The sequence below is a fragment of the Coenobita brevimanus genome, chromosome 5, assembly GCF_032717465.1.
Source record: "Coenobita brevimanus isolate Jiangsu-jjx chromosome 5, ASM3271746v2, whole genome shotgun sequence".
Classification (NCBI taxonomy): Eukaryota; Metazoa; Arthropoda; class Malacostraca; order Decapoda; family Coenobitidae; genus Coenobita; species Coenobita brevimanus.
In genome coordinates, this window is record NC_136958.1 from 18,245,047 (window position 1) to 18,260,941 (window position 15,895).

General features: G+C 41.5%; 1 protein-coding gene across 1 annotated transcript in view; it reads right to left on the bottom strand.

The window, feature by feature from the left end:
• Positions 1-2,671: 2,671 nt before the first annotated feature.
• Positions 2,672-15,895, bottom strand: part of LOC145398034 (PDF receptor-like) — a 516,837-nt gene continuing 503,613 nt past the window's right edge. The window contains exons 10-12 of the mRNA XM_080270999.1: positions 13,994-14,186; positions 6,887-7,033; positions 2,672-2,806 (exon numbers count right to left, since the gene is read on the bottom strand). Of these exons, the coding sequence (XP_080127125.1) occupies positions 2,672-2,806; positions 6,887-7,033; positions 13,994-14,186 (475 nt within the window). The remainder of the gene's footprint in view (positions 2,807-6,886; positions 7,034-13,993; positions 14,187-15,895) is intronic.

Here is a 15,895-nt window from a genome sequence, read left to right on the forward strand (position 1 = left end):
GGCAGACACAGTCAGGGACAAAAGTTCATCTGATACCCCATTGCGTCTTCATACACATGGTATGTCCGCCATTTTCCTTCCTGATGCATCGTATTAAAGAGAAACATGTATGGACAGATAAACATACGGTTGCAAGGCTGTTTCATCTTGGGGATAATAGACACCAGAGAAAAATGAGAGGCAAAAGGGATGAAATATGAAGTGATCTTTTGCCCCTGCATGTTTGATTGGAGTCAGTATTACCCTCACACGCCTGCGTTCCCAAACTACTGGAGCAAAAATAATACCTACTTGTCTCTCGCTGACTAGATCTCATTAGGGACAGAGATCTGGGTGGCACAGAAGACTGTTTACCGCATCTCTCCTAGCGGTTCATTTTGCATATCGCAGCATACCACTCCGCTAGTGTGGTAGTGATCCAAAACTGCGTGGTTATTAAACCAATACACACAACATACAGGAGACAAAGTACAAGTAAAATATAAATACGGTCATTAAGGAATATGCGTAACGAAATTTCCAGCCACTTAGATTACAACCCTCTGTCTCATAACGCTGTCAGATTATAAAGAAATCTTGCTTAACTCATCAGAAATAATTAAGAGGGATGAAGTTTCGATTTCATTATTCAGATGCCCACATCTGGTATGGACATATTGACCGGAACTGTACCACTGCAAAACAGAGAATTTCTTTTCTTTCTTTTATGATGAATAATGAGGCAGTATGCAACTGACATTCCAGACTCAGTAAGGCAATCTTCGGCGCCCAGCAAACTTTTAGGAGATTTGTATATAAAGTTCGTCGCTCTTCATCTAAAAATTACAGAGGCATTCCTGACCGCAGCTGTAAATTCAGTCAGTATTTACTCCCCATTGCCAAAATTTAAATTGAAGGATCTTGCTAAATAACAGTATCAAATAATTAACAGAGATGAAGTTTTGTTTCATAACTTGGGAACCCCCAAATGCGTAAAGGACATGTTGTCTAAAGGTCGAATCGAGAAGCAAGTTTATGATCAATTTCCTCTTGTATCTCATATTTTGTGTTGCAAGAGGAACAAGAGATATGACACGTTTTTGCCCCCTTATCGTTCCTTTTCATTCCACAAAAGAGCTTACTAAAGAAGCTTTTGCATAAAGAACAATAGACATGGAAAGATATTATACTTTCCTTGTCCTCCTTGCAAAAACAAATCTTAGTTTCGAGAGGGAGTAAAATGTAAGTTTGCTCTAATGTCCTTGCCAAGATTTCAACAGTTCACTCAAGTTCAAAACTTTCTCATTACTTATAGTCAGCAACAGACTGGTGTGTACGGAAGAAAGCAATTACCAATAATCGAGACTGTGAAGCGTGCACAGTAATGAAAGCATTGCCAATACCAAGATGCTATTTGCAGGCCGTCCGCCATAAGATGCTTGAATTAAAAAATGAAAATTTGTATCATGGGTCTTCACAATGGTGAAGAATTCTTCATGGCTTTTGCCGAGCGACACGTTAGCTCAGTCAGTTTGGCACTGGCCAAATGATCTGAAGATGTTCTAAAGTGGATTCGAGTTCCACATACTTTGTGTGGTGTGGTGAACGCACGCAAGTTAATGCCAGTTCGCTGCAGGCAAACAATCAAACGTACACTATACTCCCATGACTCCAAGGTAGCGTTAAAGGACTGTCCTTACTATACCCAGGGCGGGATGTATGAAAAAAAAAAAAAAAGTAATCTGTGCCTGGAGGTGTGTATGTGGAGAGAGAGAGAGAGAGAGAGAGAGAGAGAGAGAGAGGTGACTGATTAGTGCATGTGTATAAACAGATGTATGAAAGAGATAATGGGAATAAAGAGTGTATGGAAGGGATAGTTGATGTGTGTGTGTGTGTGTGTGTGTGTGTGTGTGTGTGTGTGTGTGTGTGTGTGTGTGTGTGTGTGTGTGTGTGTGTGTGTGTGTGTTTAATATTAAAGGCCTGTCATACGGGACCTACGGCCGTATCATTAGAATTGAACTCATAAATGGGTTTTCAGACCTCTTATTTGTTAGTCATTCATTGCACATCTGTAGGTGTTAGATGTGATCAGCTGCCTCCAACATTATAATGGTGCAAACAGCAACAGTACAGAAAGATCAGACCTGTTCTGTCATCATCAAACGTTTCAGAAATTATTACCAAACTCTGAACTTTCGTGCTCTCACTTTTAATACTAAGCTAATTCCGCTAATCCAAGAGGCATCTGATATAGGATCTAGTCATAAGGTCCTCTCATGCAGGACCCAGCAGACTCTGATGGGCGATGTGAACCAAAGCCCAGAAGGGAGGGGTATGATGCCCGGGCCCCCGATGACGAACAGGACGCCCCGCCATCATAGTCCGTTGTATTGGTTGACCATGTGTGCACGTCGGCCTCTAGGGTGCCCGAAGATACCCCACGCAGGCTGCAAGGACTAGGGGGCGAGCCTGTACCTTCACTGTTCCCCCGAGCACTCTTACGGGAACCCTTACGTCCCCGCCGAGTGCCCTTAGGTTTGTTTACTCTCTGGCGCTGTGGTGTGCTGGCGTCCCCAGGGCTGGTAACTGGGGCCCTTTGTGTTCTGAAGATGAAACTGACTGGTTGCTGACCGCCCTTTAGAGTGAGGCAGCGGGCGTGGGTATGGGTGTGCGCAATATGGGGCACCGGACGTCATAAGCTGGTGACAGGCATGGTGACGTGGTAGGGGGAGGTGTGAAGCATATGTGCACCATGCAGGTGGGGATTGTGCACGGTCTGAAGATGTCCATTGTGGAGTGGCTTGTCGCTCGAGGATCTACTGCGAGCCTGTCGACAAAGACAGAAATGGATTGGTTAATGTGAGTCATATGATAAATTGTACAATCCAGTGTTTGTTTAATCCCTTCCAACCAGTAATGCCATATTACATTATATCCACATTACTACCAGCAGAACTTATTCAACTGAAGAGAGCATAAGAGTAGAAAATGGATCAATGAACGATATGGTTAACATTGTCTTTTTTAAGCATCCCCATTCCCTTAATTACAGCCGTCCTTTAGTAGCAAGAGTATATTAAAAGGCCAGCACCAAAGTGAAGTACTTAAATACAATAAACTCTAAACCAAGAGTGCCAGCGTTACAAGACAGACAGAGAGCCCAGTGAGACAGAACAGAACCTATCCCCCAACGAGCTTTCCAACGCCTCACGATTTTGTCAATAGTTACAACCCTTTCACACCATTCCATACAAAATAACTTTTCCACATAACACCACAACGAGGGCATTAACCTAAGGGCTTTGACGCTCCAAAGCGTAGAACGTATTTATATGGGCAAAAGCCCAGGTTGTGCATGGAGCCAGAATTGCACTTCCTGACTAGAACACACACACACACACACACACACACACACACACACACACACACACACACACACACACACACACACACATACACACACATGTAACGAAGTGTAAAATCCTGGAAAGCTTAATATAGGTTAGTATATTTATTTAGACGCGCCCTGTTACTTCCCTATCTCTTACTTGTCATATTAACTTATGCATCACATGCTGAGTTGCTTCACTGTCTTTTAAAATATTTGAAGTATGATACTCAGGCATCAAGATAACATTTTCAACAACTGTTAACATGCAGAAGCATTAAAATACAGCATAGTTAAAGCGTTACATACCAAAACTGTAAGGTTAACACCATTCTCAGTAACCATTTTCCATTTCATTTTACCACATTTGCTTACGGTATAAGCATCCAGTTCATATCATACTCTACGTTAAGTCTTCTTCCTTTACGATTTAGCAATAAAAGTAAATCCTTTTCAACAATGTATAAGGGAAATCTAACAAAAAGTAAAATATGGTTTAATTTTTTAAATAACTGCCCCGACACTATTTTTTCTTCACTCTTATAACTCCTAAACTATTGCGTCTTTTTAGGTTTACTGCGTTGTATTTCTGATGACTTACATTTCCCTCAGTGCTAGGCCTACATTCCTGACCATATATCAAAATATGTAGTACACACTGAAAATTTATATTTTTCCTTTTTACATAATCCACCTTCCCCTCCTTTTTCTTTGTTTCTTCCTTCCGTTTCATGTCTGAGGTATTCATCTGAACTTTTTTTCTTTTTTTTTTACATTCGTAATGTGGGATGCAGGCTGACAGTACTTTATAAGTGGAGGCGTTCCATAAGTGGCATTCAGTAATTCGGGGTCTGCTGCCCATTTCTCGTTTTAATGTTTCACCATACATATGATCCTATGTATCTTTGCTGGATACTGTTTCAGATGCTGGAGAGGGAATCCTTCATGTGCTGGCACAATACAACTGGGCAGCTCAGCTGCCTGATTATAAATACGTCCCTCAGCTACTTCCCAACCCACCGAAAGAAGCTGGCGGACTTCAGCAGCAAGGTAGGTTAAGGTTGTAGTCCGCTGATTTCACATTCACCTCAATCTTCACCTTCTGTCACGTCATGAATGTTGAGAGAGAGAGAGAGAGAGAGAGAGAGAGAGAGAGAGAGAGAGCGTAGCAATAAGGTGGTGAAAGAAGGACTGGATAATGTAAAAGAAAAGTTAAGTTTCAAGAGTTAGCCTCACCCATCCACCATTCCTATGAGGTGTCTTTTATTTTTGTTCCTTTCTGAGGTTCGAAAGGAGATCGAAACCATAAAAGTAGGGTTGAATTTAGAGGATCCGGGTTTACTTTTTTATTTTTTAGTACAACCACAGACAGACGTCATCGTCATCATGATCATGATCATCATCATCACCATCATCATCATCATCATCATCATCATCATCATCCTTATAGCCTAATCACCATCTTCGTCATCATAAGAGCCCAATGGTTTCTTGATTTCACATGGTAACGAATTATTCATGTGTAATAACGGTACCTACGTTTTGAAAAATTGCTTAAGATGAAGATAGGACAAATCCTTATATGAATATAATTCCTCCTGCTTTCCACTAGTGCATGAAGTCTGAAGAGCCTACACGTGGTGACGCTGTGTACTCTAGGTGAAGTGAAGCAGCTGCGCCATCCACACAGGAGTCAGGCCTCTTATTTCCCAGTTCCTTACCTGGCCCAACCCTGGAGAAGCGATGTCTACCACAAGGGGCCGGTTTCCTGCAGGGGACGGCCCTACAAAAGCGGTCGCTTATCTGTGGTCTGTTCAGCCGGACAGACAGGTTAAGCAACAGCACAACATGGAGCCCGAAGGCTCAACGAACTAATACCAAGGATGCACTGAAATGGTAAAACTATCAACAGCTCTTCTCGTGAAATGGATCATACTGCCACTCACTCCTCATTCAGGGTGCTGGAAAGGAATGTCCTCCTGCACTGACAACGATATAAATGGGTGGCTTTGCATGCCCATTTGTGTGTAAATCCCTCAACTTACTCCCTGTGGTGGACTATGCGGTTCATCAAGTTCATGTGCAGAAGAGCCTGGGTATGCAACAACAACAACAACAACAACAACATTAACAGTCCAAGTCACACCCATTCTCTCTAATGATCATAACATAAACACCAACGCTTTTATCCTTTGATTAGTGGACGTCTATACTCTACAGTTTGCACAAATATATTTCTTGTCTTGTCCAGCTTATGCAGCTCACACACGTTCGTTAATATCTTCCACCACGATAATGTATTTCTTACTTTAGTCTTGTTTAGCCTTTCGTTCTCCCCCGTGATTTTGACGTTTGACTGATTATCAAAATCGGATTCCTTCGTCTTTACCTTACCCTCAGTTCTTCCACCAAGTTTTCTCTAAATCAGATCAAAACTCAGTATGTTAAGTCGACCATGCGACCTTGTCCTTTGACCTCTTGTTCCCAGATACAACAGGTCAACCTTGTCGTTGACTCTCAACATTCCCATCGTACGATTAAACACAGATAAAGAACGTTTTAATTTACACACACACACACACACACACACACACACACACACACACACACACACAACAAGGAAAACATTACATCCACTGTGCTCTTGGGTGCGCAGATGCAAAAGAAATGAAAGTGAGTAGAATGGTAGTAAAAATACAGCATTATGAAAAAGATGAATAGGTTCGAAGGAAAATAAAATAAGTTAATGTAGAGAGTAAACTTAATATGGAAAACAAAAAATAAATATGAAAGCAAAAAACTGAACACTATCCTCAGGAATGCCCCAGGAAAACTATTTTTTCATGTACTGGGGGGATACATGTTCCCCAGTTTGGTAACCATTCCTTCAAAAAAATGAAGTGAAATCAATCAACTTCGTTTTTACCTTCACATAATATAAGTCCCAGCAACATCAAATACTGTGTCAGTTGTACCTAGATGACTTCGCCAGAGCTACTGATGCTAGTGGGACGAACGAAGAGGTGGGAGCATGGTGAAGGATGGCGTGATATGATGTGTTGAAGTGTGGAAGGGATGTGTTATCGTGGCTGAGTAGAGACAGAATGGAATGATATTGCTGTGGCTGGATGCAACTCATACTTCATGCAGTATCAGGCAATGAGTTGATAAAAAAAATAAGCAAACATACACTTGTATTTGCTTCACACACATATATATACACACACCAAGTAATAACAAAGATACATAAATTTATAAATACACACACACACACACACACACACACACACACACACACACTTGTATTCAGAGAGAGAGAGAGAGAGAGAGAATGAAAACGATACACTTCCAGCGAGGAGACCCAGCCCCAATATCAATTACTTTAGTTCTCGTCAGTGAAGTATAAGCTGTGTATATCACAACAAGAAGACAGATAGAGAGAAGCGTAAGTGGACAGGCATACCCAAGCAGACATAACAAACTATATAGTGGATAAACAGCGTATCACCACGAACTCACCTTATAGTGCAGCTTGGGTGGCCTTGGACCGTACCCGGTATCGTAAAGTCCCTCTGCGTCTGGGAATGCTGAAGCGGACTCTGACCTTCTCTTTCGGCTACGGAGAGTCACCTTGAGGCGCCAGTAGTAGCACAAGGTACGTTTGACCTGCGGGGGAAATCAGGCCAGGTGAGGTTGGAGGCGAGTGTTAGTGGTTGTGGTGAAGGACTGGCTGCCGTGACGGGTGGAATGTTAGAGATGGGTAAGTGGGTGGAGACGTGGATGAATTAGAAGAGAGATGAATGGGCACAAACAGAGAGATGGGTATGTACATACGCCTAAAGAAGTGATTTCCAGATTCCCAGTACCTTTCCCTCAGAAAGTGGCATCTGGCAAGTGCCACGGCCTAAGTTATAATTTCTTCATTGCACAGCGGAAAGAACAGTGCGGTATCTATAGGTAATACAACACCAAAAATCAATATATAAGAGTTTTGAATGTGAATATCTCTCATTACGTGAAAGGAAACCACAGTACACTAAAGTTGAGGCTGTAGCACTGAGCTCTATAGTATTTTTTCTTATGCGAGGAAGAAGGAACCAAAGGCCATGAGCCATCAATAACAGTTCCCTCCAAGACAAAAACGAAATACATGGGAGAGCCAAAATCAAGATCCGATCGTTTCGAGATGCCTGGACACACTGCGTTTGAAAGACTCGAGATCATAGGAAAAAGGAAATACAGACAGAGGGAGACAGTTCCAGAGATGACCTGTTGCATGAATGAAGGACTGAGAGTAACGGTTAACTCTTGCATTAGAGAGTTGGACAGAAAAGGGGTGAGAGTTTGCTGCTAGGCGGGTGCTACGCGCCCGTTGTAGAGGTGGAGGAATGCATGCAGACAGTTCAGAGGAGCAGTGACCATTGAAGTAGCGATAGAAAAGAGATAAAGATGCAACAATGCGGAGAAGAGACAGAGGTTTAAGGGAGTCAGTAAGAGGAGGAGTGTTAATGAGACGAAAAGCCTTTGACTCCACCCTATTGAGAGGAACTGTATGTGGGGAGCCTTCCCACACATGAGAGTTGTACTCCACATAGGGGCGGATAAAACCCCTGTATAGAGTCAACAATTGTGCAGGGGTAAAGAAGGAACGGAGTCGGCTTAGCACACTTAATCTCTTGGAAGCAGATTTTACAAGAAATGTAATATGATATTTCCAAGATAAGTCCCGAGTAAATGAAACCCCAAGCATGTTCAAGGATGATGCAGGATTAAGCTGCACTATGAAGATGACAGTGGCCTCCTAAAGGGCGTCCCGGAAATAAGGAGTGTGTTAACTTATAAAAACATTATTTTATTTTTTCGGTGGTTAATGATGCTTCTTAACACCTTTAACAGTATATTTCTGTATATGGTATGCTAACACTATGTTATATACTCACTGTATGTCTAAAGCCATAAAAAAACATACTAGAGAATAGCTACGTGTACTATACAAACTAAATATCGAAGAAGGAAGTCTAAGAAAGCCTCTTAAACTGACGAGAAAATGTCCCTGAAAGTGTTATTTTTTTATAGGGGTGGTTTGTGAGCGAGGTTGTGGTGAGATTATTAACGAGCAGCTTGCTGCATGTACAGTAAGCAACAATAATTGTGTCGTGAAATTTGGTGAAAACATCAGCTAACGGGCTATGCGTCTGGTACATTCCGCCGTCTGTTATACGGACGGTTCATAATGTTTCACGAGTTACATTTAATCTTCGGACAAAACAGCGACACGACTACTGTTGCTCACTGTACAGTCACTCAGTAAAGAATTGGTCTCTCGCTAGTCAACCTCTCCGCGTTTCGTCTGGTAACACTGTAACCTGTACAATTTCAGGTGATCCGAGTTGGGCTTTGAGAAATTATGCCTGAGTGAATCCAACTAGAATTCAGTTTCACTTTCTGATGAACTAATGTAGCTATGCGCTGTGCGGAAATGCTCTTCATAATATTAAATAATCACACCATAATGCATCCAAATGACTCCATGAAAGCATTTATGTAAGATATTTAATAATCATATTTTGCTGTCATAGTTCATTTACTATAAATATTCGTTGATCTGCCTAAAGAACTGGGGCACACGTCCCCCACGTCTCTCCCTACTCAGAATTCGTGCCTGGTGTGTGTGTGTGTGTGTGTGTGTGTGTGTGTGTGTGGGTGTGGGTGTGTGTGGGTGCGTGCGTAAACGCGCACTCATGGGCAACCTACTGGGCCTATTGCCATCAAAAGCAGAACTTTAGACAAATTGAACCAGCACACGAATATGCCCTCCGTCCTTTTGAACTTAGGCCTTTTGAAATTCGTATGTGTACTATACTACGGTAACCCATGAGCTTGTATTTGACAGATGTGATCAGGAAAAGGAGTAATCACCCACTATCACTTTCCCTCAATAATGTATAGGAAGCAGAGATATGGCCAGATTAGCATGTGATTAAGCACTGACACGTCCCTTCACCCAAACATATGTGGTAGAGACGTGGCCAGGCTAGCTGTCGCCTTGGCAAAGACACATCTCCTTAACCTATGCATATCTGGTAGAGATGTAGCCAAGCTAGCGTTCACAATGGCACCGACGCACCTGAAATCACACACATTTAGTAGAGACGTGGCCAGGCTAGCGTTCATCCTCGCCGTGACAGCCCCTTCACCTACGCATATAGTGTAGATATGGACAAGCTAGCTTTTACACTCGCACTGACATATCCCTTCACGCACAGATATGTGGTAGGTAGGCTACAAATGAGAAATTATTGATATGGATACTAAGCTGGGCATACAAACTCAGCTCTTGAGTTTCAAGCTTTGGGATCACAGTCCACGAAGGAGATTGCAACCTCCGAATTCTATTATATTATCTCTACAGTTATTGGACATTAAAATTACAGTATATCGTGAAGAACAGGCATAATCTATGCAATTTGGGGACTGAGATGATAAAGTGAATATTTGCATTAGAATGCAACTCGGACAGTGATACATAACCTAGGTACTGCAAAAAATTCTTCTTGTACTTCATGATCATTATGGCGCCAACAGTGAAATGCTAAAATATCGTGTAAGATATTAAGGGAATCCATTATCTAAGACTTATTGCACAAAAACATAACACTGATGCTGTTACACACTTCAATGCCACATTATTTTTCTGGAGAAAGAAAATACCAAACCATAAACGGAGGAAAAAATCAATAAACGAACGATAATGAAGACATTCATATTCGGTGAAAATGTCATGAGGCACGTAATGCAATATTTCCACAGAAGTGATCTGAAACTCTTAGCCTAAAAGAGGTATAACTTTCATCTTTATTTTAGCGGTAAACTGCTGTTTTAGTTATAACAGTATCATTCCCTTGGTAACAAATTTTATCCAGTAATACGTCATAAATCGGATGTTGATTAGGCATCAAAGAATTTTTTTCTTCTGACGTGGTCATCGAGATCACAGTTGTTTTACAAACCTCGTCAAAACAATGAAACCATAATAATGTCAAAGAGGTGCCCCTATTTCATCATGGTGTTGAAGCTCAGCTCAAAATTACACATCATGAAAATATGCTGCCTTTAAAATTAGGCAGCCTTCATGTGAATGACTATATTTTTTTAGCCTTAAGATGTTTATAATGTTGGGGTCAGTACAAGATTAATTATTGGACATTCTGGAACGTGTACCGACACAGAAACTCCAAGTCGGTTGTGACATTAAATTTTATAACCTAATGTTAGGTTAGGTTACGGGGTGAAAGTTATTATAGTCACTTCAACAGAATGTTTTGAATTGTGTGGGGAATAGTTGGAAATCACTGGCAGATACGACATCGTAGTTGTTTTTGTGCATCCACTCCTCATGTTTTAATGAGAATGATATTATCTACAGAGGTCAAAGGATTTGCCGCTTGCACTATGGTGTGATTATTTAATATACAAAGCTGTACTATGAAGAGCATTTCCGCACACGGCATAGCTACATTAGGTCACCAGGGAGTGAAACTAAACTCGAGCCGGGGTTCACTCAGGCACTGTATCTCAAAGTCCAATTCGAATCACCTGAATTTGTAAAGGTTACAATGTTACAAGACGAAACGCGGAGGGGTTGACTAGCGAGGGATCATTTTTTTTTTTTTTTTTTTTTTTGTCACCGTACCTAATTTCGAGATTATCCAAACCTCTTCATCGCAGTGATGTCTTTAGTTCACTTATTACCACCCAACGATTTTATTCAACTTTATAGAGGGTATGCGAACTGCAGGAGATACGTACAGCCTTCAATACCGCCCTTTTATAGGTAAGGCACTTCCTAAAATGAATAAAACCGTCTGGAATTGACAGGCATAAACTAAAAACCTACATAACCTGATTCAAGGGGTTAAAGAGGTTACTACATCCAAATACTCTTTTCAGCACGGATCGCTACACCTGACATGAGTAATACGGGACTGTGTAGTTTGCTTTTCTCTGAGGGAGCGTAACTAGAAGCGGCTCTGTCCGTCTGTTTCTCACTAACATTTTTTGAACGTGAGGTGCTTCACTCCGCTAGACATTAGTAACTTCAGTGATGCCACAGCACATCACACACCAAACCACCCTCTGACATCACACCACGCAAAATCACATTCCCATACCATACGAAAGGCGTTAACAGAAGAGTCATTAAGCTCCCGCATATAGTATTTTTGTAGGCTACTTGTCAGAGTCAACATTAACAAAAGAGAACCTCGGTGATTTTACAAAGAAGTAAATTATTCAAACTGAAGAAGTATTCGCACATAAGGAAACTGTACGAAATGATAGCATATAATAGTTTTTCCATGTTCCGTCCCTCTTCATACTTGGAAACGCCCCAAGTCGGGCAGAAACTGCTGCGATAATTCTACAGCGTTTTCAACGAGCTCTGTATAGTTCTAAAATGTTAAATATATATATATATATATATATATATATATATATATATATATATATATATATATATATATATATATATATATATATATATATAAGGAAGTAAACGTTGTATTTTTAATCCCCTCAGTCGGATGACGTATTATTTTGCATTATCTTCTTGCTTCTTCCTCACGATTTACTCAACTAAGACGGGTGTCTAGTTTAAGAGGATATACTGAAGGCTATATTTAAGCCGTCGATTTCGAACAGTCACTCCTAAGCTGCAAAAATTGTCTGGCTGAATCTACAATAACACAAACTACGATAGAAGACAGAAAGGGTCAAAATTAAGTAGCGGAAGACATCGATTACTGATTTTCATTTCTGAAAAAGAGTTGAGAACTTGAAATGGTTAGTGAAATACTGTGTTTTGATGGAACTAGGATCATCTGGCCTGAGCCCGATGAAATGTGGGAAGAAGTTGCTCCTGCCAAGTTGTTGTTGTTGTTGTTGTAGTTGTTGTTGTTGTGACCTCAGGTTTAAACGGACATGGGCCAAGTGCAGTGCTTAATGAATTTGTCCATCTTGAATAATCCATCATTCATCTTTGAGCGACAGGGAGGGAGGTCCGGGACGCTTGTATAGTCGAGAAGTGGAGGCTCTTGGCTGTACTGGTGCCACCACGTGAAGGTATTCCTCACCAGCACCAAAAAAGATAAAAAAAAAAAAAAATAGCTCTACTCTCATCATGGGTCTTAAGAATGGCCGTCACACACTGCAGGCTTGCGTTAAACCTAGTTATTTGAACCTGAAGAACAGGGTTGTCAGGCTCTTAACATTGTTTCCCCTACAAATTAATCTATTTCCCCGGTAGCTCTGACAGAGAGAAGTCCACTAAAATAATAGGCCGATTGTTAAGGATGCTATAAGCAGACTCCTACACTACAACTTTTACTTTTTTTCCTACTAGCGTCAAGAAGAACACACACACACACACACACACACACACACACACACACACGATAAACAAAATTAATTAAAATCAATGAATCATGCGGATTTTAACATCGACTAAATTTTACTTCGCAAACAAACTAATTTCTTTGCATTACCAGTGTCGTTCAGTCAGGAAGCCGACAGTTGCTCTCTCTCTCTCTCTCTCTCTCTCTCTCTCTCTCTCTCTCTCTCTCTCTCTCTCTCTCTCTCTCTCTCTCTCACCATTGCAACTAAAACAGTCGTTACAAACCATCACAGGTCCCTGGAATGACGTGGCAAGTTGGTTTCAGATGACCATACCTCTCAGCTTATTTTTCTAATTACCTATAGGTCTATTGGCCGTATTCTGGGTGACATACGAGGCTGCGTAGCACCTCTTCCTTAGTTACCTTTCATATTATACTGTAACACTATTACTGATAGTACTTTAAGATAAAAACAATCTGCATAAAGAAACTAGAGGGGCACTCAGTGGAGCACATCTCTCCGAAAAGTGCAACATAATTTCCAAACCACTCTTCATAATGGGTTAGGTTTACACATTACTGATTAGGGCTTCGCAAAAAGTGTTTTCCGGATCCAGAATCCGCAATACGATCCGGATCGATCCCAAAAGTTAATCGATTATTCCCTGGGACATGGGCCATCTACTCACCAAATTTGGTCCAAATTTCTCTTTTAGTTTTTGATTAACCCTGCTAACAGACAGACAGACTAACAAACATCAGTCCCAGGAGTTAATCAATTGTTCCCTGGGACGTGGGCTATCTACTCACTCTGGTACATGGGCTATCTACCCACTGAATTTGGTCCAGATCTCTGTTTTAGTGTTTGAGTAATCCTGCTAACAGGCAAACAAACAAACAGGGGTGAAAATATATTTTCCTTGTCAGAGAGAAAGACCATGCGGTAGGACTGTGAAGTTTAACATGGCGAACAAGTTGCTAAGGAGATGTTGCCAAACCTCCAAAACCACTTAGAACACTCTTCTGCCTACGAATTTTTTTGTCTGTCTTGTGTCCAACTATCTCCAACTCACATCACCATTGAAGATGCTTTAGATGCAAGCAGCCATAAAACCCTGGAACGACATCAGTAGACTGGATCCATAAAATCACGTTTATCTATCTACCCCTCTACCCATTTCTCTGTATACCAGTTTATTTATTCGTTTTTCTGTCTGTCTATGCATCTACTCACATCTCCATTGAAGAAGCAGTAGATACAAGCCACCACAAATCCTTGGAATGACGTCAGAAGGTTGGTTCCATACGACCAGACGCCAAACTCGAATGCCGATCGCTCGAGTGGCTTGGGTATCATGGTGATGGCGTTGGTGATGCCCAGCAGAGGCAGCAGGAACAATGCGTTGCGGACCGAGCGACGCAGGGGCCTGGTGGGGAGACAGAGAGAGAAATTACTGTTATTTTGTGGACTCTACGATCTTCAACCTTAATATAAACGGATAAGCATACTCTTTTCACACATAAAATACAGGCAGTAGGGAGTGGGCGTTGTGAAATGATCAGCTGGGAGGCCTGGTTAGGCGAAAGAGAGGTAGGAATTACGTGATCACACGGTCCTCAGGACTCCTAAATGTAGTGATCCGGCGTTAATGTTAATGAGTGTCTTTACTCTATCCATAAAAAACTAGAGGCCCTCCAAGGGGGGAAGCACCCCAGCCGTGAGCGGATACATATCAAGCGCGGCTCGGAATATGACCTTGACCTTGACTTGACCTACTTCCACCAATTTCGAAATCGTAGATTTTCATCCTTCCTACACACCTGTAAAATTTTGTGATGATATCTTGAGCGGTTGCGAAGTTATAGTGCTAACAGATACACACACACAGACAGAGAGACAAACTGAAAATAATTCCTGCTTCGCTGTCGCTGTTGGTAAAAAACAGGGACAAATCGTTGAAGATGAATCGACGGGGATATCTGTTCAATAAGAAGGAAAGAATGAAGTTATGCAGACTTTACAGATCTTACTATTCCAAATAAGTTTTGCCATATTCATGGAAACAGAAAAACAACAACAAAAAAGTAGTACGAGGAAGACGTTGCAGACTGTTCGACGAAGGGACATGGGGGAGATGGAGGAGGAGGAAGAAGAAGAGGAGGAGGAGCAGAAACAGAAACAGGGAGAAAAGGAAGAGGTAAAGATACTGTACACAGACCACACAGACTTAAAGAGCCTACGACAGGGTGTTGTGTATCGATTGACGGAGGGGGCCTGGTTGGACACACAAGGAGCAGGATGGAGAAAAGTGTTTTTTCGTAAAAACAAAATAATATGGTATTACACTGAATACATTGCCAAGCAACAGCAGTGAAAGATTTATTTATTTATTTATTATCTATTTACTTTATATCACTTCTAGGCTTTTTCTCAGCTGAACTTAATATGCCTTCCCGAATGAAGTATTCAAATGGTTCTGGTGTATTGTATTTTACTGCAACTGACGGCTTGTTTATGTCTGGCATGAGCCCGCTGAAAACCCAGCTAACACTTTGGATCGAGGAACACAATTATCTGTTACTAGAGAAGTAACGCACCCTCACCCTGCGTTACATGCACGGGCATAGGCTAGGCGTAGAAGGCTTTTTGATTGTAGTTCACAAGTGCAAGAGGAAATTTGTATTAGAACGTCTGTGCTCGTGGGTGAAAGGCTCTGTTTAACTTGTACCACCGAAGGAATTTCAGCAGGGTGTGAGACGTGAGAGCACAAGACATGACATACATTACTAGGCTACTGCAACCACTTCAATGTCCGGCACCGGATGTGGTTGAACCCTACAATTAGGGTTAGTTAAAGCTTTCTCAGTCACTGGAACCATTATTTTTTTTTTTTAATGACAACGGCCAGTCGATCCTATTGTGCCATAAAAAGAAAGAAAAAATCAGACAGAAGATAACTGGGAGAAAGCAGGGCTGATGGAGAGAACTGGTGGTAACAGAAGGAAAGGGGGGGGGGGTAAATTCTAACGCCTACAAATTTCACGACTCCTCTGTGCAACAGGGTGAAAGTCCATTTTCTAAGGCTCCATTACTGAAGATATCGAGGTCTTTTATAGCTGGTGGGGGGAGTACTCT